Consider the following 24,614-nt stretch of genomic DNA (forward strand, 5'->3'; position numbering starts at 1 on the left):
AGGTGAGCTCAGCACTCTCTAGAACTACCTGAAGGGCAGTTCTAGCCAGGGGGGGATTGGGCTCTTCTCCCAGGCAGTCAGCAATAGGACAAGGGGCCATGGGCTTCAACTCTGCCAGGGGAAATTGAGGCTGGAGATTAGAAAGCAATTCTTTACAGAGAGAGCGGTCAGGCATTGGAATGGCTGCCCAGGGAGGTGCTGGACTCGCCGTCCCTGGAGGTTTTTAAACTGAGATTGGACATGGCACTTAGTGCCATGATCTAGTAAACGGACGAGAGTTGGACCAAGGGTTGGACTCGATGATCTCTGAGGTCTTTTCCAACCCAGTCGATTCTGTGATTCTGTGATATATTTGGTGCGGTGTCAGATGCCTGCCATACCCACTGCAGGGACTACTGGACTGCAGTGTGCTCTGTGCCATGAGTCCCAGTGCCACAGCTCCAAATCAGGATGGGCTCCTTCAACAGGCACCTCTCAATCCCCCAGTAACATGAGTTACTGAAGCGAAACAGAGATGAGCCCACATCACCTCAAAAATTCAGACCTCTTCTTCAAAAGGCTGAATTGTGCTATGCTATTCAGCTGTATTGCAGTATTTCTTTTGCATCAATATCACATTCATTTGGATGGGTAAACCCATCCTCTCTGTTATAAACCTTGCACATGATGATCTGTAACGTGTCAGAGGCAACATCGAGGTAACAGTCTGCCATGCTGAAACATTAAGAAAAGCAATTTGAACAGATGCAGGAGTGAAAGGAGGGATTTCTTCCATGTCTGGAAAGGTACAGCAGTGCTGGTAGACACTAAGAATTTTACTGCACATTCCTTGTAAATAAATGTATGTTGAAAAGAAGAGGAAAAATGACTGGGGGAAGGAGAGAAGTGCTGGGAGGGAGTGATTGCACTGTGGAAACTTATCAATATTTGAAGCTTAGAAAAGACTGTTTAGATAAGATTCAGGGCAAACAGCATAATCTATGTCTAGCTGGTCTGCAATCTGACAGCTACAGCTGATGCAGTGTCAAGATCGAAGGGCTCGCGAACTTTGTACTTCAACTCAAATTACAACGTAGAACGAGCGCATTTCCTGAATACTGAACTGGGAGAAAATCTGTGCACATCAGGCCATGTAAAAGCAGGTTATTTTCCCCAAAGTCACTGTTAAAATCAGAATTGTACATTACAATCTTACAACTTGTTGCAATTGGGAAAAAAGGATTTAAAAAAAAATAGCCTTAAACCAAGCAGAGAAAAGCTAAAAAACTGCAACCACTTCAGGCTCCAAGCCTGTAAAGATTTCTAAATGTATTTGCTTGGTACAAGCAGCACCCCTGAGGAATCACTGCAGGCAGTGGCAACACCCAGCTGGAAAGCTGCAGTTTGTCCCCAGCCACGGCAGGACTGCCAGGGACCGCCACACCACAGGGGCTGCAGGGCAGAAAGGCTCGACTGTTTGAAAGTGCCTAGTTTTATACACTTGGAAATGGCTCAGCGTTATTTTAGTCTCCCTGACATGGCAGTGGTCACTGTAAGCATGGGTCAGCTCCTGGGCCGGAGTCACCAGCAGGGAAGAGCGGCTCCCCAAAGGTTTGCAGTGAGACTCACAGTCTGAAATCTTGCATTTCAACAGCTTGCACGGAGGGGCTGGAGAATCTGCTGAATCTGACAGAAAATACCATCTTTTTCTTTCCCCTCTTGCTGTATGTTACTGCTATTCTGGGTAAGGTTAGGTTATGTGCCCAATAATGAGAGCTCCAGTAATCATCAACACTGTTTGGGGTTTTTTTAAGAATACCTTGCAAGGTTTGCAATTTGATTGTCAGCATTGTCTGTGCATCCTTTAGTTCCGTCAGCTTTTATCTCCTAAGTGGTGGCTGATGCTTTAACCATTTATACTGACAAAATGGAATTAATTTACCACAGAAAGCTATATTACCTTCTCTGGGTCAATCTCAGAGAGCTAGTGTTCAAAGGGAAACTTATTTATGAACATTAATGCTAGCAAGAAAAATATACTCAACTCCATTCAATAGAAGAGAGAGCAGACTACAAATAGCTTCTTAATACATATATTGACAAGATTTACTTTCCAATCTGTCTTTAACACAATAACACATTCTTAACTGCAAGTGGGGAAAAATAATACTGCAGTGTCAATCAGCAGGATTTGTGAATATCAAGTGCTGGTTACAACATGCCCTGAAAGCATTTGTTCTTCCGAGGAACTGGTATAAAATCTTCAGTTTCTGTCATTAATGTTTTATTTCTGAGAATAATTGTTTTGCTTCAGATATTACAGCAGATTAATAATGATCAGCAGCACTTTGCCTAAAGTATGACAATCTGAATGGGAATAATTCATATGGACATTTTGAAACGATACAAACTGTAAAATAGACTGTGCTCCCACACCCTTCCCTGTTCTGCTACTGTCAAGAAAGTCCAGCGTACAGTCCAATTCCTTTCAAAAATTCATCAAAATTAGTTACTGCTCTTATACAGCACAACAGACAGGCGAGCGTGCCCACATGGTGTTCTGCTAAGTACAACTCTGGACTACATAAAATAGAACACAAATGATTTAATGACTTGCATGCAAAATACACCCACTGCATGTGAATGAGAACCTTGTACTTAACTTGGAAGGAATAAATATTAATAACAGTTACAATTATTTTCTTTAGGTATAATAAATTTCGATCCTAGTTGAATACGGTGACATTTACTCTAAAGCAGTATGCAAAACAGTAGCAAGCGAAAATGAATGAATTCTGAAGAAGTTACAGAAAAAGAAGCAGTAATCTGTGAAGCTGCAAATTTTGAATTTGCATATGTTCCTAAGCACAACTCCGCTCAACTTAACAGAAATAACTGCCAGTAATCATAGAATCCCAGAATGTCCTGAGTTGGAAGGGACCCAAAAGGACCTGCTATGTCAAATACTCTGGCTATTAGTTGCCAATTAAACAGGTCTTCAATTATTTGGGTTATTCTAATCCCTGGTCTTAGTACTACCCTACCTGAGCTAAATTCTCCAGTATTCTTTTTTTTGTTAGAGACATGCTATTAGAACATAGAACACGGAATCATACTAGTACTTTGAATTCGGCATTTTCTGTCATATAAAATAAGTTGTTTATTAAACCAGTACTTGTTCACCAAACCTACCTCCTCCTGTCTCACTGAAGGAACTGTGCCTCAGTATCTAGATACCAATATATCAATATTTCAAGAGTACCTACCATCCAAAGTTTACATTATGCCGTATAAAAATACAAACCGTTCACCCACTAAAACCCCTGGGCTTGTATCTACCTCCATGAGCTTTACTACTTGAATCCTTCAGCAGCAGGCGAACAGGGTAGAGGCAAAACACTGGAAATTAAAGCGGCTGCTTTGGTTTATCCTTCTAATTGAGAACACTTCTTGGAACGATGTACGCGAGGAAACTAGCTAAGGCAGGCCCCTCCACTGCAAAGTGGTTAGGAAGCTGCAGCACTGAATGAAAATTGAAGAAATCAGGAGAAAGGCACAAGAAGTGGGCACAGCGTTTCACACAGCAGCTCAACACTTGTGCAGTTACAGCTGCCCAAAAGACAAAGATCAAGACCAGATGGAACTAACTTCATCTCGCATCCTGCACCTACAAATGCACAAGGTTTCCTTTGGTCCCCTGCCACCAAAGGGAAACCAGAAGGAGGAGTAGCCAACATGCAGACACCAGGCACAACTGCAGCAGCAACCTGAATGCTAACATGCTAAGCCTGGTTTTAAGGTTGTGTAGGGCAGTGGCACACCACAGCACTGGCACATCTCATCCCAGTGTACTCCCAAGGACCATTTTTAAAGGAAGGCCTCAGAGTCAGACCTACAGAAAGGTCTAATGCCTTTCTCTGAATTGTTCTACACCTCACACAGTTTGGACATAAATCTACTTAACACGAGAAAGAAATGAGAGAGTGGAAAGCTACCGCTAACTTGAGAGAAACACCTTCAGACACCTATTTTCAGCTGCAAAACGCAAGACTTGACCTGGTGAGGCAGCTGGAGCAGGGACCAAGGCGGAACCACCAGCTACAGAGAAGCTTCTGTAGTCCAAGCCAGACAACTGCTGGCCTGTGCCCACTGGCTGTTTGCTCCAACCCTCTCCCCCTGGCCTCTTTACCTCAAAAGACTGTAGTGTTTTGGGACATACATACTATTTTGCACTATTCAGCACCTACAGCAAAAGGGATCCATCCCTGGCAGGCTCCAGGGACCAGCTGAAATCTCCATGATTAATAAAAGGATGTTTCATTTGCTTGACATGTGTAGTTGCTGAAGTGCTTTTGACTGTATTTTCTTGCTCAAATATTATATGGCAATCCTGGCATCAATGAAATCTGCAATGGCTGATCTCTGATCCTGGAAGAAAGGATTTAAGAGCTTAAAGACCTCACATCTGTATGTGAAACTTGAGTTCTCGTAAAGCTACAAATAGGCGAGGAATCTCCCATACCTAAATATGGAGAAACCTCCATTGTCCATTATCACTTATGTTAGTTCTAGGATGGAGATTTCTTTTAAGACGTCCCTGAACAGCATTTACCAAAAAAACAAAGCCTGAAAGCCAGAGGCAACACGATACTTACTCTCTTGGAAAGTAAAATGCAGGACATGGGGATATGCATGTACCCCTGAGCATGAGCTCCAACCTGAAAAAGTACAGAGATGCAAATCCTATAGGGACACCCTATGTCAGCGTCCCGAGGAGGAAAACTTTCACACCGCACATAAACTGACTTGGTGAACAACTTCTGTGCATATTTGGAACTCGTTTTTATTTTTCACTTTATTGAAACAAATAAACATCAATCAACAACTATTCCCAGCTGTGCAGCTAATGTCTGAATGCAATTTTGGTTCAATGGGACTTGGGATATACAAGCTTTTTAAATCATATAAATGTAGAGATAGGGAATTGAGTGGCTGCCAACCTGGCCTTATTCAGCTGTTCTTTGGGAGCAGTTTGCTAGACAAAGAGATCTTTTTTTTTTTTTAAACTGGAATTTAGGACAATAGGCCTTAATGATTGAGGTGTTTTAATTCTTTCTCTGTGTCCCCCTAAATACTAAGAGGCTGAAAAAAGTTTTTCCTGCTCATTTTTTTAAACACACACAAGTTTTGCAGTAGTATCAGGAACACCAAGCACAACAAGCTCTTTCCCTTCCCTTCCCTTCCCTTTTCTCTTCCCTTCCCTTTTTTCTTCCCTTCCCTTCTTCTCCTGTGACCTTCCACTACTCTACAGAGAAGACAGGGAGGAATGTTCAGAGGTCCCAGTGTGCAATTGCAAAGGGATGAAAATGGAAAATATGTGATTGCTACAACATTTAGCTCATTAATCTTAATGACTGTGTTTATGATCTAGTGCCTTCATTCAAAATAGCTTTAATTGCAAAGCTTAAAGGTAAGCATACTTCCTCTTTATTTCTTCTCAACATAGTAGCAGATTCAATATATTTGAGAAACTTCAATGTTTCTATAAATAGAAACTGCATATAGAAACTTTCTATTTGTAGAAACTATATTGTTCTCATCAACTAGGAATTAAATTTATAGAACTCTAATTATTAACATTCTCTAAATGCTTAAGGTAATAATCCTAACAATAAATAGCAGAAATCACTCAAGAGGCTGGACATGGTATAAATACACAGTCATTTGGTAAAGAATAAAAAATAAGCTATTCCACAGTAACTTCCCAAACCCTATTGGACACAGATGTATCACTTACAGTAAACCATCCATATGAGAACAGTGTGATACTCAAAGCTAGGTTAAGTATGAACATGCGCCATATGCAGAAACTGGAGCACATCGCTATCTGTTGGCTTGCAAAGTGTCACCTCCCCTGTTAAGAGCTAGAGCTCAGCACCCAGGCATTGACTCTCATCAGCCTATGTTTTTCTTACATCACTGATATTTTCATTTGCACATTTCGGAACATATTTAGAGTCATGGAATGATTTAGATTAGCAGAGATGCCAGGAGGGTACTGGTCCAAACCCTGGCTAAGAGCCAACTCCAAAGCCAGATCATGTTTTTTCAACAAGTTGTCTTCTAGAAGTTCTAGAGAGGGACTTTGAGCAAAAATTATTATTTTACGTGTTTATTCAAATAGTTTTATATTAATGACAAAGAGCAAGCAATACTGGTCTCCCAGGTGTAATTTATGACAAATGATGGTTAACTAAGCTATTACATTGACACTGGATCTAACTTATGTGACTGGGATAAAGAATGAAACAAGACGGGATTTGGGAACAATGCACTTGTGCCCTTTCAAGTTCTTCAGATCTTTTCCACTATCAACAAACACATCAAACTTGCTCACAAAACGGTCTAATTTACCCCTGCAGCTCAGGCTTTCAGCTGCTACCATGAGAGTTTTCCACTGGAGGTACTGCAGACATTAGAGCTGAGACCTCAGACCTCGCCATTAACCATTACACTGTATAGCTTTATGCCTACTGATGTTGTGCAACATCCATTCACACGTCACTAAAGACAGGAGAATTCACGCGGAGAATTCACTCAGAAGTACCTCAGCCTGGCAGAAAAGCTTCCATCAGACCAACCAAAGTTCTTACCAAGTACAAGATGCAAATCCACAGGAAGCTCCATGTTCATTCAGTTCTAGGGCTACCTTATTTCCAGAAGACTCTAACTTCATGGCAAGCACATTTCCTTCTAGGCCGCTGAAGATACCTGTTCCTCACATAACTCCTTTCAATCTGCTTCAGCAGAAGCTGAAAATGTGCAGGAAAAGAAACAAGAGACGTCCCAAAAAAAGCAAGGATGGCAAATGCACCTGAATGTTGCCACTGGGAATTAGCAACCATTCTTCCTTCAGACTCAGACTCCCAGCAGGATGCTAGGAAACTCAGTTGAAACACAATTTTTTTATTTTTTATCTATTTATTTTACATTTGTTCACTAAACATTTTGTTCCATTTTACCAGTGTCTGGCTTGACAACCTGGAGCCTGTTTGCAGAAAGGCTGGGCACTCACAGCTGGCAGAGAGATCAAAACAGCTGGGGTTTGAGCGGGAGGAATGCTCAACTACCTTATAAAAAGTCTCGAGTCTGATGAATTTCAATCCTGGAATCCCAAATGAGTCAACAGCTTTACACTGGCTTCTGCAGAGCTTCTGCAGCGCTTTTCCAGCCTGTGTGCCTCTGCCTGCAGAAGGGGAACTGCTGCACACTTCACCATTGCTAAAATGAAGCGCAAGTGAACTTACTGTCTGCTCAACACCTGCGTATTGCTACGATGAGCACTCTGAAAAAAAATGGTGAGGACATTGATAATTCTGGATTCAGGGCTGTTTTGGACAGTAGGCAATAAGCAGCTCTGGGCTGTGCACGGAACAAAAGGTTAAAATAAACTACTGAATAGCTGCTCCTAAGTTCAGCTCTTTCTGTTAGATGCATTGCATGAAGATAGCAGAGGGAGAAACAATGGATGTATCTACAAGAACATTTTCATTCTAGTCATCCTCAGAGGTGAGCTCTCTTAATTGTCCCCACTTGCTGTGTTTTAGTTTACACAGTGGAGTTGTGAAGTGCACAAGCTGAATTCATTTCAGATGAAAGTAAACTGGGAGATGCACTTCAGGAGTGCACCTAATGTGCTTCAACCACTGTAGTAAATCTCATGAGATTAAAAACCAAAGCAGAAGTGAGACAAAGTAGGACCCTAACTTCTGGAATACTTGAATATTTGGCTTTACAATTTCACTGTTGTTTTAACAATTCTTTTTATGTAGAATATCCATGTAAAGACAAATTGTTTCTCAAATCACTGTTTTGAGTGAGAAGTACATGATGCCTCAGCCACCAAAGTGAATGGAACTGTCAATATTTTGCACATCCGCCCCTGTATTTTAGTTCTGTGGAAGAGTAAATTTAACCCAGATGGACTTGACGCATTAAGAATATCCCCTAAGTAGAAATGCAACATTCCTCTCTGAAATTTTGGATCACAAGCCTGACTTTGCAGGAAAGAGACAATTATCCCACTGCCACACACACACGTCTTTTTGACTCTTTCACTTCAGCAACAAGCGTTGCTGTCTTCATATGAGATCCATGTTCAGTAGTTTCAAAATTGCTGCTTATGCAAGATTGAATATGTCTTTCTCCCCTTTTATTTTAAACAGATCTGGTTTGTGGCAGGAGTTGTGAGGACTGCACTGAACATGGGCTATAAGCCCACAGAGAGCGTTTTGTAACTTTCAGAATATATTATTTGGCTTGCAGACGGAATTCTCTTCTTTCAGTTGGAAGGTAGGGAGACTTGTATATATGATTTGAGATGTCTGCATCTTTGGACCATGCACAAGATGCAGTCAGAGGAATTCTCTTCTATAATAAAAGACAATGTTTTGGAGTATTTTTACAATTACGACAACTGTTTTTATATAGAAGTATAAACGAAATGCATTAGAAGGTCTATTATCTCTCAAAATGCAACTTCACTTTAGAGTCAATGCCAATCTCTGAACCACACAGATCTATATAAAATGTTTAAGGTTGCTAGCAAACGTGTGTCTTTCCATAAACACAGTTATGTAACCCAGTATTTGGTTAGTGACTCTCCCTGAAGTATTCGCTCCCTATCTTGCAATGAGAAAGACCCTGGGAATCATTAACCGGAAGACAACAACGAGATGTCCCCTGTGACCCTTTGCCACAAGGCATAATTCTGGAACTGGAGAGAAATCCCATTTTCTATCGTTGCTGACTGTGCTGCGCACACGGTTTCTGTGCAGCCTGCCCCAGGAAGGGTTACTGCCCTGTCAGCCCAGTCACTCGCTGTCTTTGATCTTAGGAACCCTGGGAAACGGAGACGAACAAAAATTATAGCAAAATGAACAAGGGCTCCATAATTCAGAAAATCTAACTAAAACATGACGGGTTTTACATTTAGTGCCTCTAAACCTGCAAGCTCTTCTGCCTCCTTCTGCGGAGACCCAAAGCACCAACTTTCTGTCAGGCAGGGAGAAGCGACACTTGAGAGCTGAATTCACACCATCCCCTCCTGCTCCCCCGTGACAGACCCCACTGCCCCAGGAGCGGATCCTGGTGCTTCAGTCGACGAGCTAACAGATGAGGTTTGTCCAACGAGAGGAAGGAGGCTGCAGCCTCTCCCACGGAAACCGCTTTCTCTGGGCAGCAGCAACAATACATTCGGCTTGCATCCGCCCCTTCGAGGGGCTCTGGGGTTTCTCAGCAGCCTGAGAAGTATGTGACACTAACCATTTCTACGGCGGGGTGTTAGCCTGCCAGGAGATCCTATGCCACTTCTCACTAGCAGCCCAACGCTACATGACATGGCAGTTTTTCTGTTTGTCTCAGTGTTCAATTAAAACAGCTAAGCAAAACATTTTAAAGGAATCTGGTGGAAGGCACAAAGCAGATACATTCATTTAAAAGGATTTATGAAAGCCTTTCACAGAAATGTCTTGTTTCCTATGTCCCCTTTAGAAAGAAAAGAAGTGTGACTGGAAACAAAATAACTATTTGAATAATATTTTATTTTAAAAATTATTTAAAGCTGTATATTAAAGAGGATCTCTCGCTAATCCAACTCATCATTTCAGTCTGTGTTTAGGACATTGTAAATTCATTTCAGACACTGTAAATACTTTTCTGCCAATTACCTATTTCAGTAGTAGAGCCTTTGGTGTGTTTTCGAGACGTCATCAGAGAAAAACATAAATATATTATTAAGCTTTTTCATAAGTGGAGAGGTGGGTTAAAAGCTGCAAAAGAACTAGAGCACAAGCCATAGAGACCTAAAAAGTAATCTTTTCTATATGGTGAAAGTTTTTTCCCATTGCAGGACACCACCCAGATCTGCAATTCAACAGAGTGTGAAAGGTCCAGGTTGCATTTCACTACACGCAGGTATCAAACGAACCAAACCAATAGACCCGTCCACACAACCTGCAGCCAGAATAATCATGATGACTACTGTCATAAACAGCATAAATGCATTTGCACCACTCTTTTAAACAGACAACTAAAGCGCAGAGAAACCAAAGTTCAGTCCCATCTTCTGCCAGACATTAAGAATGATTTCTCTGTCTGTGAATTTCAAACTCCCAAGGCCGGTAAAGGATCCTTGCAACTAATTTTCAGAAATACTTACCTTTGTATGTCCTTATTATCTGACACTGTAAATAAAGTGCTAAGTAAACTGAGGAATTCTCCACACCATCCTCAGTACAGCATCATATTAGCCATGAAGTTTTGAAGATAGGCTGCAACTTAATAGCATGAAAGAGTGCCAAAAATCTTACATGAAATTAAAGGCAGCGCTGAAATGCAAAGCAAAATATGAAGAGGAACAGGAACAAGATTCTTCAGGGGTGAAACAGCAGATGATAGAGAATACATATTGTTATTAAAATGGCAAAATATCAAGCCTCATTTTGCAGATAAGCTTCAAGTGTTAATGAACAGTGCTGCTGGCAGCTTGTATAACAGGAAAATTATGTATGTTCTGACTGGTGATCCAGAAAGCCCGTGGACTCAAGGCCCGATGACTGAAAGCTAACATGGCAAATTTAAAGGATAAGTGTGCTTTGTGCATTATGTACAAGAAGTACATTTTTCTCAAAGCTGTTCTATTGGTAATACTGAGAAATGCTCAAGTACCTTCACTGGTGAAATACTCAGTTAGCTCTAAAAGCATTTGTTTGCTGCCCTGAAAGCAGAATTGGAGAAAAACAAGATTTTCATCAAGACAGGCAGTTTTTTCAGCTATGAAAATGTTAACTTGATGGATTAGCTTGCCTGGAATTTAAAGGTATACAGTGAAGTACTCAATAGCCAAGTGCTTTCTAAAGCTTTTTAAGGCTAATTGAGTACCCTTCTCAAAAATGTACACTCCCTCCTCTTTTCAACAGAAGATTTCTATTCAGCTTACATGTAAAATACAGAAAACGCTTGCAACAAACTGAAGCCCAACAAACATGTTCACTCAAACTAACTTCAGTCTGGGCCACGTGGAAGATTAAAATGTACTCATAATCTTATTAATTGCTTATGTGTTATTTCTTTAAAAGTGCCATATGGAAAATGTTGCGTGTCTTACATCTATCCTCCATTAAGAGCTGTTTAAACACGGAAATTAATTTTGTCATCTTGTTCCTTTCCTTTCTAAAATCCAAACGTAATTGTCATGACAGCCTCAATGCTGCCATCAAGCTCATCAATTCCTGCTGACATGCACCGATCTTTTACCTGGCTTGACTGCATTCATCACAGCCCGCGATGACTTCAGCACCGCTTCGTAGATTGCCCTCTGGTCAGGAGTGAACTTTCCATTTGCAGGAAAGGTGCAGGTGATGTCGGAGCCATAGCAGTAATACTCTCCTCCCATATCGAACAGGCTAAGGAGGAAACAGAGGGGAAAGAAAATGAAAATTTAATTCCAATGAAACAGTAGAACAGAAGACATCTGTCTTATTTTTCAATTAAAACTCCTTTGCATTTTGATAGTTGGCCATATAATCACCGCTTCAATGCTGTTCCTAAGTAAAATGAGATGACAGTCCCTCGGAATCTCCTAATGGACAGGTGTCTGCATTACATATGGCTTAAATGGGCACCATTACAGGCTGTGCTGGTCCTGCATGGAAACACTGAGAGAACACATGAAGGAAGATAAAAAGTACACGAGGAATCCACTTCAAGCTCCTCAGTTCCAGTTTCTAGGACCTCCTCTCAGAAGCAAAAAAAGGACATTTTCTTTCTTTCCTGGGAAATGCTCGCACCACATGAAGAGACCAACCTCAAAACTTAACAGAGAAACATTAATTCAATTATGGCCTTTTGTATCTAAATGTCAAAACACATCTGATGGTTTAAATAACACATCCCCAATAAAGACTGACTGCCACTGCTCACAATATAAACTTTAAGACAAACTTGCCTAACAGGGATTAAAGAGACAAGGACTATGGGAACATTTAGTACAGTTTTCTGCATCAGAGGTAGAAGAAATAAAAATTCGAAGTGCTTTATGTTGTGCGGACAAAACCCGTGTTTTTTTCTATACGTGAATCAATGATTTACCACTGATTGCTCAGCTGCCAGAATCAAACAAGAACAGCGAGCGGGTCTCTGCACCCTTGTGAGGACCAGGTTAGACATTTGCAGTACTGTGCTTCCAGATAAGGCACTGCACTGGTTTCAGCAGGCTCAAAAACCAGCAAATAACTGAACGACCATTTGGACCAAACAATACTTCAGCAAATAAACCCCCCTCATTCATCATATATTGATTACAAGAAGGCACATTTCACATATAAGACTTTGGTCTTGACACACAGTAGTTGTGTGACCTCCTCATTTTGTCAGTAACGAATCAGAGTTGAGATTTTCTACTTTAAACCTCCTTCCAACCACCTCAAACGAGTCTAAGAGACTTATCATTGTAAGAAATATAATTTTCTTTGGCTGTGTTTAAAAACCTTGGAGTTTTCTTTCTCTTGCTTCTGCTTCCCAGCTGGGTCAGTGAGACAACACAAGCAGAAGGACTCTCTGCTGGGGCACCCGACCAGCATACATGTCGAGGTAAAGGCAAGTATAAGCTGCCACAAAAAGTGCTACGGCACCCAGCTGTAAATGTTCACCATTTCCAGCAAAACTGCCACCGAAAGCAATGGACAACAAGCAAACGAAGGCAATCCTGATAAAGCTAAATAATATTTCAGCAGGGCTGGGACTCTCCTTGCTGCATTGCATACACAGACACGTACTCATGAAGATTTACTCCAAGAAATGTTAAAATCCACCCTACAATTTCCACCGTGAACAAATCTTTGCACTGAGTCATCACCAGCCTCCCCAAACTGGGCAAGGTTCACCTGCAGAGAGACTTGCAGGACTGGAACTGCGGGAACGAACGCGGCGGTTTGCAGATGCAGAACTGCGCAAGGCTTAAAGCTACAGGAGCAAACTGCTTGGGAGAAAGACACAGAGAGAACTGCAAAGTTATGGATGCACACGCAGAGCTAATACAAACACTGTATACACTTCACTGAAATATGAAATGAGATATGTTAAACCAGAAAGTTGCTAATTGAAAAAAGATACACAATAGGCAGCGAATGTAGACCCACAGGGTAAAAAACCCACAATTTGACACGAACGCAGCAACTGTAAAGCAGCCCAGCCAAACCTCAAAATCAGAAACCCCATCAACACTGCCTAAGTTTTCATTTTATGGTTAGACTTGCTTCTAAAAATAACTAATGATACACACAGAAAATCTAAGTATACAGAAAACTAGTCGCAGCAACTAAGAATCATGTAAGAAGTTGCTATGTTCCCTAACGTGCTGACAAGATATAGATTTCAGATTAGTTATAAATCTTTCAACTTATCTCAGACTGAACCCTGTCAAAATCACAACCCAAGCTGCACGGCGCTTTGTGGGATTTGCAGCAGTTTTGTAACCTAACTGTTCCATTCACAAGTGTTGTCCATTCGACATGGTGACAGAAAACCTGTAACCAACAACTTCCAAACTCCCTGTCCATGTCTTCTGAAAGTTGCTATGATTTCTATATTTCATGGGGAGAATAGTTATTCCGAACTTAGCACTGGCAAAATTTTAGCTATGTCTTAAACCTTACAATTATCAGCATTTTCTCAAACCCATTCATCACTCAGTGGTTATTAAATAGTTTTTTGAGTTACCGGAGCACTGAGTAATGGAAAAAACCTATCACCAAGCTGATGGTGCAGCAAAACACGGCTCACAAGCGAGGAAGCACCATTTGTTCAGGTTTCTTGGCTTCCAGACAAAAGGAGACAAGAGGGAAGATGATCTTTCAAATTCCACCTCCAAGCACAACACACCATCCAGCTTCTATGCTTCAGTGAAAAAGCATCCAAACCAAACTGTACGTTTGGGAGATGTTTTGGCTCTTATTGGGAATTCTCTTCCATTTAACTTCAGTTAGGAACATATCCATTAGTTAAAATGTTGCCCAAGACATGGAAATAGCCCAAATATTGTAGTTATCCTGAGGAAATAATGGGAACCTGAGAAGATCTTAATTTCATATCTTTGCTTGCCAGGCAAAATAAGTGGTGAAGCACATTTAAGTAAGATAAAATGCATGTGAGCTGCTATGTTCTCCTGTTGACTAACTGGAATAAGTTTCTAAACGCAGGTGCCTTAAATCCTGGTTCCTTGTTAAAAAAGTATATTTATTTTGAAATTAGATGGTAAACAAATTAAATGCACAAATGAAAATAGGCCTTATAGGCATCTTGATCTATGGCTTACCTTTTAAGAACTGTCTAATGTAGAGTGACATATGCAATACTACAACAAAATATCTTCAAACTCTATTGTATTTCCCTTTGAGATGAATTAAGTGCTGCACATCTAGCAGACTGCATACGTTGACTGTTACAAAACTGGATTGTGAATTCAGTTTTCTGCTGAATGAAGAAAAAAATCAGTCCAGAACAACCTATTCCCCGCTCCTTTTTCAGCAAGGGGGCAACGGTTAATCGCTGATTTCAATGAAGGCAGAGATGGTGTGTCTGAGATTGTCGGGTTTCCAAGGGGTCTTGAATGGGAAGGAGGCCAGAGGAGGAGTGTTGCTCATCAGAGAGAGGCGTGTAGTGTATGTCCAAGTTCTCACTGGTTTAGCTTGAAGCTGATGAAGTCTTCTATTGCACAGCTCAACCTCTTCCAAAACATTCAGAGAGAGAAGCTAATCTTGCTTTGCATCACTTTGTTGGGAGCAAAAGCAACAAAAACCTACCAGGCTTCACTTCAGGGTGAAAAGTGCATGGTGTATAGAGCAGTTTTAATAGTCAGAAGACCTGGCTCTCTAAAAATCCCGTGTTACTGTTTCAATTTGTTTTCTAGAATTATCAAGAAGCTATATCACAAGTATAGCTACAAAATACATAGCATAACTATTCTAATCTCCTTCTTGGAAGCATAGGCATAGCTGTCCTAACTTTCACAGAATTTTGGCACTACAAAACACAAATTTATAGTTACATTTTTTGGCTTTCAAGCCCAGAAAAATAATACACATTTTGATATCAATTTTAGCTTTCTTAACCCCCGACTGTGAAGCATCACAAAACACTTTGTATAACACTTCAGATGTGAAAACTGCGGACTATAAACAGCCATGTTTCTTTTCTTCATAAAGTCACTGTATACCATTTTCTAAAGAATAAAGCATCATCTTCCTCTAAGCATGTGTTTTACTATTATAGGCTTGCTGACACTTTTATTGTCAAATAATTTGAGACTGCCAGGCAATGAGGCAAATTATGGCCAATATCACAATGGGAAGCAATACTTTATTTGGGATATCTGAGCCATGTGTATGAATCGTTATGATCCAACCACCAACCCAACCCAAAGACAAGCTCTCACAGGCATTTCTTGGGAAGGCTACAGCTGCTCCCACGAGCTAACACGTAAAGCTGTCACCTTCCTGCTCTATAGATCTGCTTGGTCTGTGCGCTCAGAACTGAATCTCTTCAGGATAGTCATAAAAAATAAATGATTCCTCTGCAGTTGTTAACATCACAGAGGGATGACTGTGGGGAAGCACAGCTGGATGTCCTCCTGGTGCAGCACACTCCAGCATGGGGCTGTGCTGAGTGTCACCCGACTGAGACCCATGTCCTCCCCAGCTCCTGCTCTCAGGACAAAACCTTCCCTTCCCTTCCCCCGAGTGGGTTTGCAAGACCAGCGATTAGAAAACTGATATCGCCGTATCTTACTGTGCCCTCTTCGTACTTGAGGTTAAAGGTAAACAGGTATGAATACTGATGCACTTTACCCAGCAACGTTTACTGAGGTTTTAGGGTTTTGAGCCATTATTAACCAGTGTACCTAGGAGTAGCCCCATGGATGAACTGGTGCCAGCCCAATGCTAGGACAGCAGGAATAAAGGTACACAGAACCTTTTCCTCCTTTTATTGCAATAAGAGCAAGTCATCCCCAGGTGGAGATTTTATTCTGTGTGATCCTGCTGTAATCTGCTCCAAGTTCACAGAGAGCGCTCTATGTTTTAGATTCCGTGCAGCAATTAAATCTTGTATTCATGCACTAACAAAATTTGACCATTTGTTTGGTTAAAGACTTGTAAGGCAATTTCAAGCTTAAGGGAACTAGGTATCAGTGTTTCTGTGAGATATTTCTTTGGAAACATGCCAAGCGATTTGGAAATCGGGTGGTTTAATAGCAGACCACAAGAATGAATTACAGTAAATGATATCAGAAGTAAGAAAATGGAGAGTTGACACACACTTTTTCATCCACTTGTACCCTGACTAGCCAAGAGTTATCAATTTATAAAGCAACACTGAGTAAGATAACATTGCAAACCCCCACAGAGAACTGGAAGAGTACAGGGTGAAGTCCTATCATGCTCAGGAAGGGTTTTTGGAAGAGGTTCCCTGCTGTGACCAGCTTCCATCTGACATGGTACAGAGAGCTTGTACTGGCTCTGTCCCGAAGCCAGGCTTGGCTTGCTGATTTAAGGCCAGCTTTTTGTTGCAGCACCCCTGGAGTCTAAAGTAACCTTAGAAAAATGCTAGAGAATATTTCTTGTGTAGAAAATGGTGTTCTGGGTATTCACAAGAAAACATCAGGCTTTTTGTTTAAGACGTATTCAAAAGAAGATCCTGTAGCCCACACAGGTAATGCAATTACAGGGATACAAAACAGCTACACGGCTATTCTTCACCTAGCTGTGATTTAGCCCTATACTTTGTGTTTGTCCTCAACCATGTCTTACCATCTTGTCTATCTTCTCGATGACTCTCCCATCCTTGCTCCTCTTGTAGCACTGTCTCACTAAAGGCTTTCCCAGACTGCTACAGATAACGAGAGGCTCGTCTCAACCTCCTCTCACAAGAGATGAGAAGATATGCCACTAAGTTTTACTCAGATAGGAACAGGGTGGGGAAAAAATACATCTGTGTACATGAAGTTCCGAAGGAGAGAGGACTGCATACTTGAACCTCTACAATGCCAACTGCAGAGTCCTCAGTGGCTACAGCAGTAATATACAGAAGTTTGGTCTAGAAGTATTACCCCCCCAAAAAAGAAACAAATAGAAATAAATAAAAAAGAAGAAGAAAAAGAAGAGGGCAGAGGGATGTCTCTAATACAGAAGTGCTGCACACAAATAAAGAACTGGGAATACCAAGCTGGTATTGCTGGGTTAGGAGAAGGAGGCAGCAGCAATGGAGGCTTCACAAGATGCAGAAGGTGAAGTGTCAGTCCTGCTCACCTATCACTCCTGCTAGACCCACGAAGGCAAGTAAGCCAGAGATCAGGGAAAGTCTCAGGTAAAGTTCTCCCAAAAGGGTTACCTGTTTGATTTGTCTTTTTGCTGAATGGATGACTTTTTTTTCTGCCTTTATTATCCTAATTATTATCCATTTTAATTGGCATATTTAATAAGCAACAGTACTCTCTTTAGCACAGACAAATCTTTGCTGAAAAGTCAATCTAACAGAGGTGGCGGCAAATCCAAAGTCTTGGCCAGTTTCCACTCATCAGGAGCCTCAGTTCTCAAATTCTGCAGTTATCTAAACCGGTCCATTTCTAGATGTCTACTGAGAAGTGCAAGGTACCTACTAAAGGTGAATTGTATAAGTTTGATACTTCTAATGCAGGCCACCATTGTTAGGTGCTAACTTTTGGACTTAAGAGTCTTAGCTTTCAGCAGCTGGTTTTGGACACCCTGACCTGTGCTCCCCAGCCTGGACAACCAACCACTGGAGATCACAGGAGTAGGTGAAGTGTCAGATCTTTACTTATCGATTTTTACTGTAAACACTGTTGAGTTTTCTTATGTGTGTATATGCATACTCACATCTGTCCATATAAGTAAAAAGCTAACACTTTCACTTTTCCATGATGAAAACTGGGCCAGTGTCCAGTGGTAGAGGTTTGGTTTGTATTTAGACATCCTGTAGCTGTCATGAAGGCAGCAACTAGTATTTCAGGAAAGGAGGCCGCCCATGCCCTAGCCAAGCATGCTATTTTGTCAGTAAGAACATTTTTTTGCTGTTTGGAATAAACACCTACTCTTCATGGCAGCACCTCAAGCCAGAAGTATAGCACTGCAATGTACAACTGAAATCAGAAATACTCTTGCCGTAGCGACGTGAATTGGCTCAGCCCAGATGTGGGGCAGTGTCGCACCAGGAGGACTCCGGACTGTGCCTCCACCATGGGGCAACAAGGGCTTCTCTGTAGAGACACGAGGGAAGGTCCAACGCTACGCTGAGCACTGGGACTGGGAGTTGCACTTGGTTCAGGGGGATACACAAAGGGTGTGCTGGAGACTAACTGTGGTTTCAAACTGTACTTTGACCTATACAATTGAATTCCCCACACCACGAGCAAGGAGAAAGACTTTGATACTGAAATTCATCCAAGATAAGCAACACCCGTCAAGAAGAGTACTAACATGCTTTATGTGTGTCTATATTAACGAAGACCACCATAAAAGGTGGATTACACTAAACAGCATTTACAAATGACTGATATTAAATCAACAGCTATTAAAAAGATACTAGGTTTTACCCTGCTTGTTTTAGTTATGAACACTCTACTCAAATCAGGCCAACAGCAGCTAAAGCAACTTTATGCTCTCAGTTTTCTTCAGACTACACTGGGAATGCTAATCTAAAACTAAGATAAAACTCATTTACAAGTGACAATTAAAAAGACATTTCATTTACACTATAATGTATGGAGAGCATGAAATTAAAAGGCAGACCATAACACAGCACTTAAAGCTAAAATTTGTTGCAGCAAACATGCTATTAATATCTCTGCTTTGGCTAAAAGGCTTACACATTTCCAACAGTAGGCAACCTCATAGTCTGAGTTAACCAGTATTAAAGAACACATGTTCAATTAGAGCAAAATTATTGTTCATTCTAGAAAATATAGTTTTCTATTTTTAATCAAATTCAATTTTTCTAGATTAGCATAAAATTAATGTAGTCTATTGGTACAACAAAAAGCAAAAATACCTACACTTGATGAAAATAGTAAATATTAATCAAATCAGAGGAATCAAGCCAAAGGAATTATTACAGAAATTGGACAGCCAGTTGATTTTGCAATCAACCAGTAAGTAGTAGCAATGTACTTCATATTATTATTAGAAACAAAACCATAACTAACAAGTTGTTTCAAAACTTCAGACTGAAAGGTTAAAGCTAACCATAATTTTTGCATATTATTATTACAGCACCAAACTTCAAAATGCATGAAAAATGCACGAGGCCAAATGAAAATACTAGTCTCACCCACATAAAATAGTTGAGCATTTACATCTGACACATTAATATCCTGGGATCTTAAAAGCAGTGCTTTCAAGAAGCAATAAATACAGTATTTTGTTCCGTAGGATAAATTGTTTTAATAGCAGACAATGAAGTATCTGGAGTGGAAAAGGGAGGGCTTCTATTATCCGGTGCAAAAAGACTGGTCAGTTCCTGCTTTTTAATGCAACATTGCCCCCACCTGGACAAATGAATTTTGGTTTATAGGTTGGTATTAGTATCATAAAACTTGATAAAACACAGTGTAAATTTTTAAAAGGTTTGGGAAAGAGTCACAGCAAACTTCTATCACCTTTTGTAATGTACTGTTTTCAAGCTCACCTAAGTCTGTTAGTTGACCTACTGAAAGTCTTGTGAAATAAATGACAGCTGCTCAGCACTCATAAAAAGTCCTTTTATATTATACACTTACTCATTCCCACAAAAAAAGCGAATAGTGCATTTTCTACAAATAATAGTGTACAATATTAAATATACTGATATAGTTTCAAAGCAATATGTATGCTGCACATGCATATTGTGTGTGTATATATAAAAGGTAAATGTATATAGCTTACACAGAAACTTACCAATCTTTTGATTGTATAAAACTATATATTATGCTTCTAGATCAAAGATCTAAAATTAGCAAAGTAACTTCTACGTTACCTAATAGAAGGCTTTGCATTCATGAATAACCATGAACAACTGAATCTGACGAGTTCTCGCAATAAGCAACTTTCTTTTGCAATATTCTTCACACACCCTGGAGTGACCAACAACCCCGGGAAGACTGAAAACTGCCCTATGTCTCTTCTGAGTAATTAAAAATAAACAGCTCTGAAAACTTAGCATCTTCACTCTATTTGATCCAGAACAGCCTTTCGCAACTACTCGTACTTGCAGTCAAGAAAAATTCTTTAAGACGAACAAATCTTCTGAAATGACAAGAGCAGCACTAGAAGTTAAACAGGATTTTTTGACAGCACCAGAAGTTACAATAATTATTATTAAAAGGTACATACAAGTACCAAATGGAAGGAAACAAACCCAAGTTTAGCACAACCTGAGTGACACTGCACATTATACCACAGGCAGTGCTCCTGGAAGGACGCAAATACAACACATTATCAATATCAAAACACGGGACAATAATAACCTCCTTCTAGAGAGCACTTATTTTAGTGCCCCCTGGTGTCAATATTATTCTGATGCCTTAAATTTGCATTACGATGTCAAAGAAAGAAATAAGAACAGAAATATTCCTCAGAGTTAAATTATTCTGCAACACCAGATTGCCTTCCTCACCTCCAACTCTATTATCTGGCTAAGCAATTAACAGTACCTGTTAGGATAGCCAAGATGTATCTAAGACATTTAGCATAGATGTACTTTTGTGACAGGATGTGTGTGATTTTGTGGCACTAACAAAACTTCCCTGGTGCTTAAATTCTGGTACCTGAATGCGATAAAAATATTTACAGGTGAAACCATCACCAGCAGGTGATGGAAACAGCAGTGGGCTTCTGCGGCACCCGACTTCACCATGGGTACTGCGCTCTGCCCAACAGCAAGCAAGCTTAAATCTGAGAGCCTTAAAAGAAACAGTGGAATCAAATGAAAGATACCATCCGATGATCCAACCTGTTTCCATTTGAACTGCTAAAGTTAGTGTTATAAATAATAGATAGGACCACTGTGAGGACAAGGTTAATGGTCTTTCTCTCCAAGGTCCACCGCACTTCACAAGCAGTTGATGCTGTACTCCCGTTATTTATGCTTTCACCCGAGCCCTCTTATTAAATCACAACCTGACCCTCACTCCAGGGAGCACCGGTATCCCCGTGTTCCTCGAGGTCCGTGGAGCAGACACAGCCCGGCCTGGTCTCGGGGGTCCAAGCGCAGGAGGATACTTCACCATGTTAACAATGGCCAGCGCTTCAGCAGAACAGACAATTCTTTTCATCTTTTTTGCAAAGCCAGAATGGACCAACTAACCCCCAAAAATGTCATCAAGTGCTTGAAGGTCAGGGAACCTGCCGATAGAAGTCGCTCACAATGTGCTGAACTTTCCCTGAGACACATTTGTCAGATGCCATAAAAATATCAAGACCTGCAACCTGCAACACCTGCAGAAAACTATCTCAGGTAATCATTGTATCTAGTTCAGTGACATCTGGGGTCAGGCTTATTTTTTCACATTTCTATTATTTATGAGCCTCATCATGAAGAATCAATCTTTATTTTAAGATCATAGAAGCATTTTCTACTTGTCAAACGTTGCAGGAGCCCTGCTGAGCAATCGCAATAAAACAATCAACTCCCGACGTGCCTTCGGTGCACGCTGATGCCAGGCATCCACAAAGGCAGGCTGCACGAGCCGCTAGGCAGCAAATTGCATGCAATAAACTATCATCTTCCTGAATACCTTTTCAAAAGCAAAATGTAAAGCACACACTTCAGGTTCAGCACCTCCAATGGTTCCTATAACAAACCACTGAACCACAAAGGTGAGAAGAGACGTTTGCCTTGTCGCAGGCTTCCCCTGCTGCACTCAGTCTATGCTGATGGCCAGTTTTCTCCTCCCCGACAGCCGCGATGGAGCTCCACACCGCAGTGCTGGTAGGGCAGAAGACATAAGGGAGGACCTAAGGGGATTTGCTTCCTTCATTTTTAAGAAAACAGATGTTTTCTTAAAACAGGAGGCAAATGCTGATTTTTTGAGATCGACTCTTTCCACAGAAACAAAATGGCTTCGACTGAAGTTTACACTGATGCTATTTCCCAGGCTCAAGTCATAACTTCCAGCCAAAGTCAGAGATCAGCTTGTGGAGAGCTGAAACCAGAGGTTTCCCTCTCCCATAAGAACCCTCTAACCACTGAACTAACCTCTTTCCCCAGTGTGAACAAAAGCAAAACAGCTGCAACAGGAGAGATCATGAGACACTTGCCCAGGAAGAACAAGGAATGCAGGGGACGCCATCTGATAGACGGGACCCCATGTGCTCACTTGTTCTTGATCTCTGCATGGCACGGAGTCGATCTCAACTCCTTGATTTTTGTTTTTTCTTCTTGAGTAGCCATTTTCAATTTAATTGTAGTTCCCAGCAAACTTCTGAAGACCTCTGGTTATCCAAACTGGACTGGAGGTGTTGGGAGGGCGGCTCATAAACCCCTGGAAAATTTGGTTTGGTTAGTCTCTGGTCCTGGCGTTTGTGGAGGCCTCTCATGTAAAGGGCGGGAGATTGCAAAACTACAACAAACACTTTTGCTTAAGACTCCACTTTCTATACTACTAAACATAGTTGTAGCCTTGCTACAGAATCAGCAGGTGTACATGAGTGACACAATACTTCCAGACGATCCATGAAACCTCAGTCTAGGACAGTTTCAATGCAAGCTGTCATAGGTTTAAGATGACAGCAGAAAATTGGGATTTGTAGATTAGCCTGGCCGTACATCATCACTGCGGGCTGTGATTTGCAACATTCTGAGTACAAGACTTTATTTGAAGGTAATACTGAGTGAAAGGGTTGAGTGCCTGGAACTGTGATTCACAAGGGTGGTCAGGCTGCCCATTTACCTGCACGACCTTTTTGACCATGGAGACAATAGACACTTGCTAAGGAAAGTGTTTGGTTTAGACCATATCGATCATACAATTTAAATGCTCACCACATAGATGTTATAGTACATGAATTATTTATATAAAACAATGACTTGCTGTTACTGCCATATTTACTTTTAATATCAATAAAGTGTATGTATCTATTAAATACCTAAACTTTCCTAAAATATTGATTTATTTCTATATCAATCATAATGCTTTGTGTTAGCTATCTTAATATTTATTAAACTGAAAAAGACAGCCTTCCTTAGCAAGACAGTCCATTATTAACAAGTGTCAGAAATTCTCTTTATAGTCCTTGTCTTGCACTGAGATCTTTTAGTGCAGAAGCAGCACCTATAAAAATGTGGATTACGATGCAATATCAGAGATGTAATTCTGTACCAGTTTCTTACAGAAGCCATAAAGCCATTTGATGTAGATTAATTTTCAAAAATGAATATCATAAAACCAGGGTGTTCTAAACCTGCCACAGTCTTAAAAAAATTCAAAATGCAATAGCACAAGTATTTTTGCCTACAATCTCCTGTTGACATCACCAAATCCCTGCAACTTGCATTTTTAAAGAGGAAACAATGCATGCACTTGTGTGTTTCAAAGAAGCAAAGCATCAGTCTTCCATATTATTTTTTCTAATATTCAGGTGCTTTTAAGACTTATTTACTGATACTTACCGCACTGCACTGCTTTGTACACTAAAAACCTGAGCAGCACAATTCGGCAACACTGATGAGTGTTATTCACATCTACTAAATGATGTTAAGAAAAAGACATGAAATTCTACTGAATAATTTAATAAAAACCATACCCTTCCCATTCTATTACATACAAGCATAAGAACCATTAAACTAGATTTATACCAAAATATTGGCAGAAGCAGAAATAACCCTCAAAACACTTCTACTGCTTTTTCACCAAAAACAAAGACTTTTCCTCCTATGTTCAGGACTTCCTAAGATTATCCAACAGAGGGCTCCCAGTAGCTATTAAAAAACTTAATTGAGAGCCAAATATACGAACACTAACATATACATACAAATCAGCATACTGCCATCTTAATAACCTGTTCTGTATGCACATACACGTGCACCTACACCCAATTTAGATGTTTGTAAAAGCACACAGTGAAACCACCCAGGTAGCGCCTGGTCATGATATGTGCCGCTGAAGTACACGAGCTCAAGGTTTGTTCCAAAACGCTGTTTTTAACGGTGGAAAATGAGTGTACTTTTAAATCATCTTCACCCAAACAACGTTTTCTTATCATTTCTTTACTCTCCCTCGAGAAAAATACGAAGAAAATCACGTGGAGCGAGGTTTGAGTGCTACGTGAGCATCGGCCAGTGGGACGGGCAAGGGCAGACACTGAACCCGGGCACACACAGCACTTGTTTGCTAAAGCTGATCTACACCTGACAAACTTCATCTCATCAAGACAAAGGTGCGACTGGACCACTTCAGCAAGAGCACATTTCAAACTAGGTTAAACTCTGTTCTCTTTGTTGAGATGGTTACAAAGCGGGGTTGCAGCACAGTAGTTTTGAAACACTTAAAGTGATCCGTGTACTCGGTAGATTATGCTTTTCTGACA

The 24,614-nt window shown here is 40.7% G+C and overlaps 1 protein-coding gene across 1 annotated transcript in view; it reads right to left on the bottom strand.

Annotated features, from left to right (window-relative positions):
* The window catches only part of PEPD (peptidase D), a gene marked incomplete at both ends in the record, with an annotated part of 129,684 nt that overhangs the window by 25,482 nt on the left and 79,588 nt on the right, over positions 1–24,614 (bottom strand). The window contains one exon of the mRNA XM_080351659.1: positions 11,296–11,444. Coding sequence (XP_080207785.1) covers positions 11,296–11,444 — 149 coding nt within the window. The remainder of the gene's footprint in view (positions 1–11,295; positions 11,445–24,614) is intronic.

This window comes from Nesoenas mayeri (genome assembly GCF_963082525.1).
Source record: "Nesoenas mayeri genome assembly, chromosome: 12".
Taxonomy (NCBI): domain Eukaryota; kingdom Metazoa; phylum Chordata; class Aves; order Columbiformes; family Columbidae; genus Nesoenas; species Nesoenas mayeri.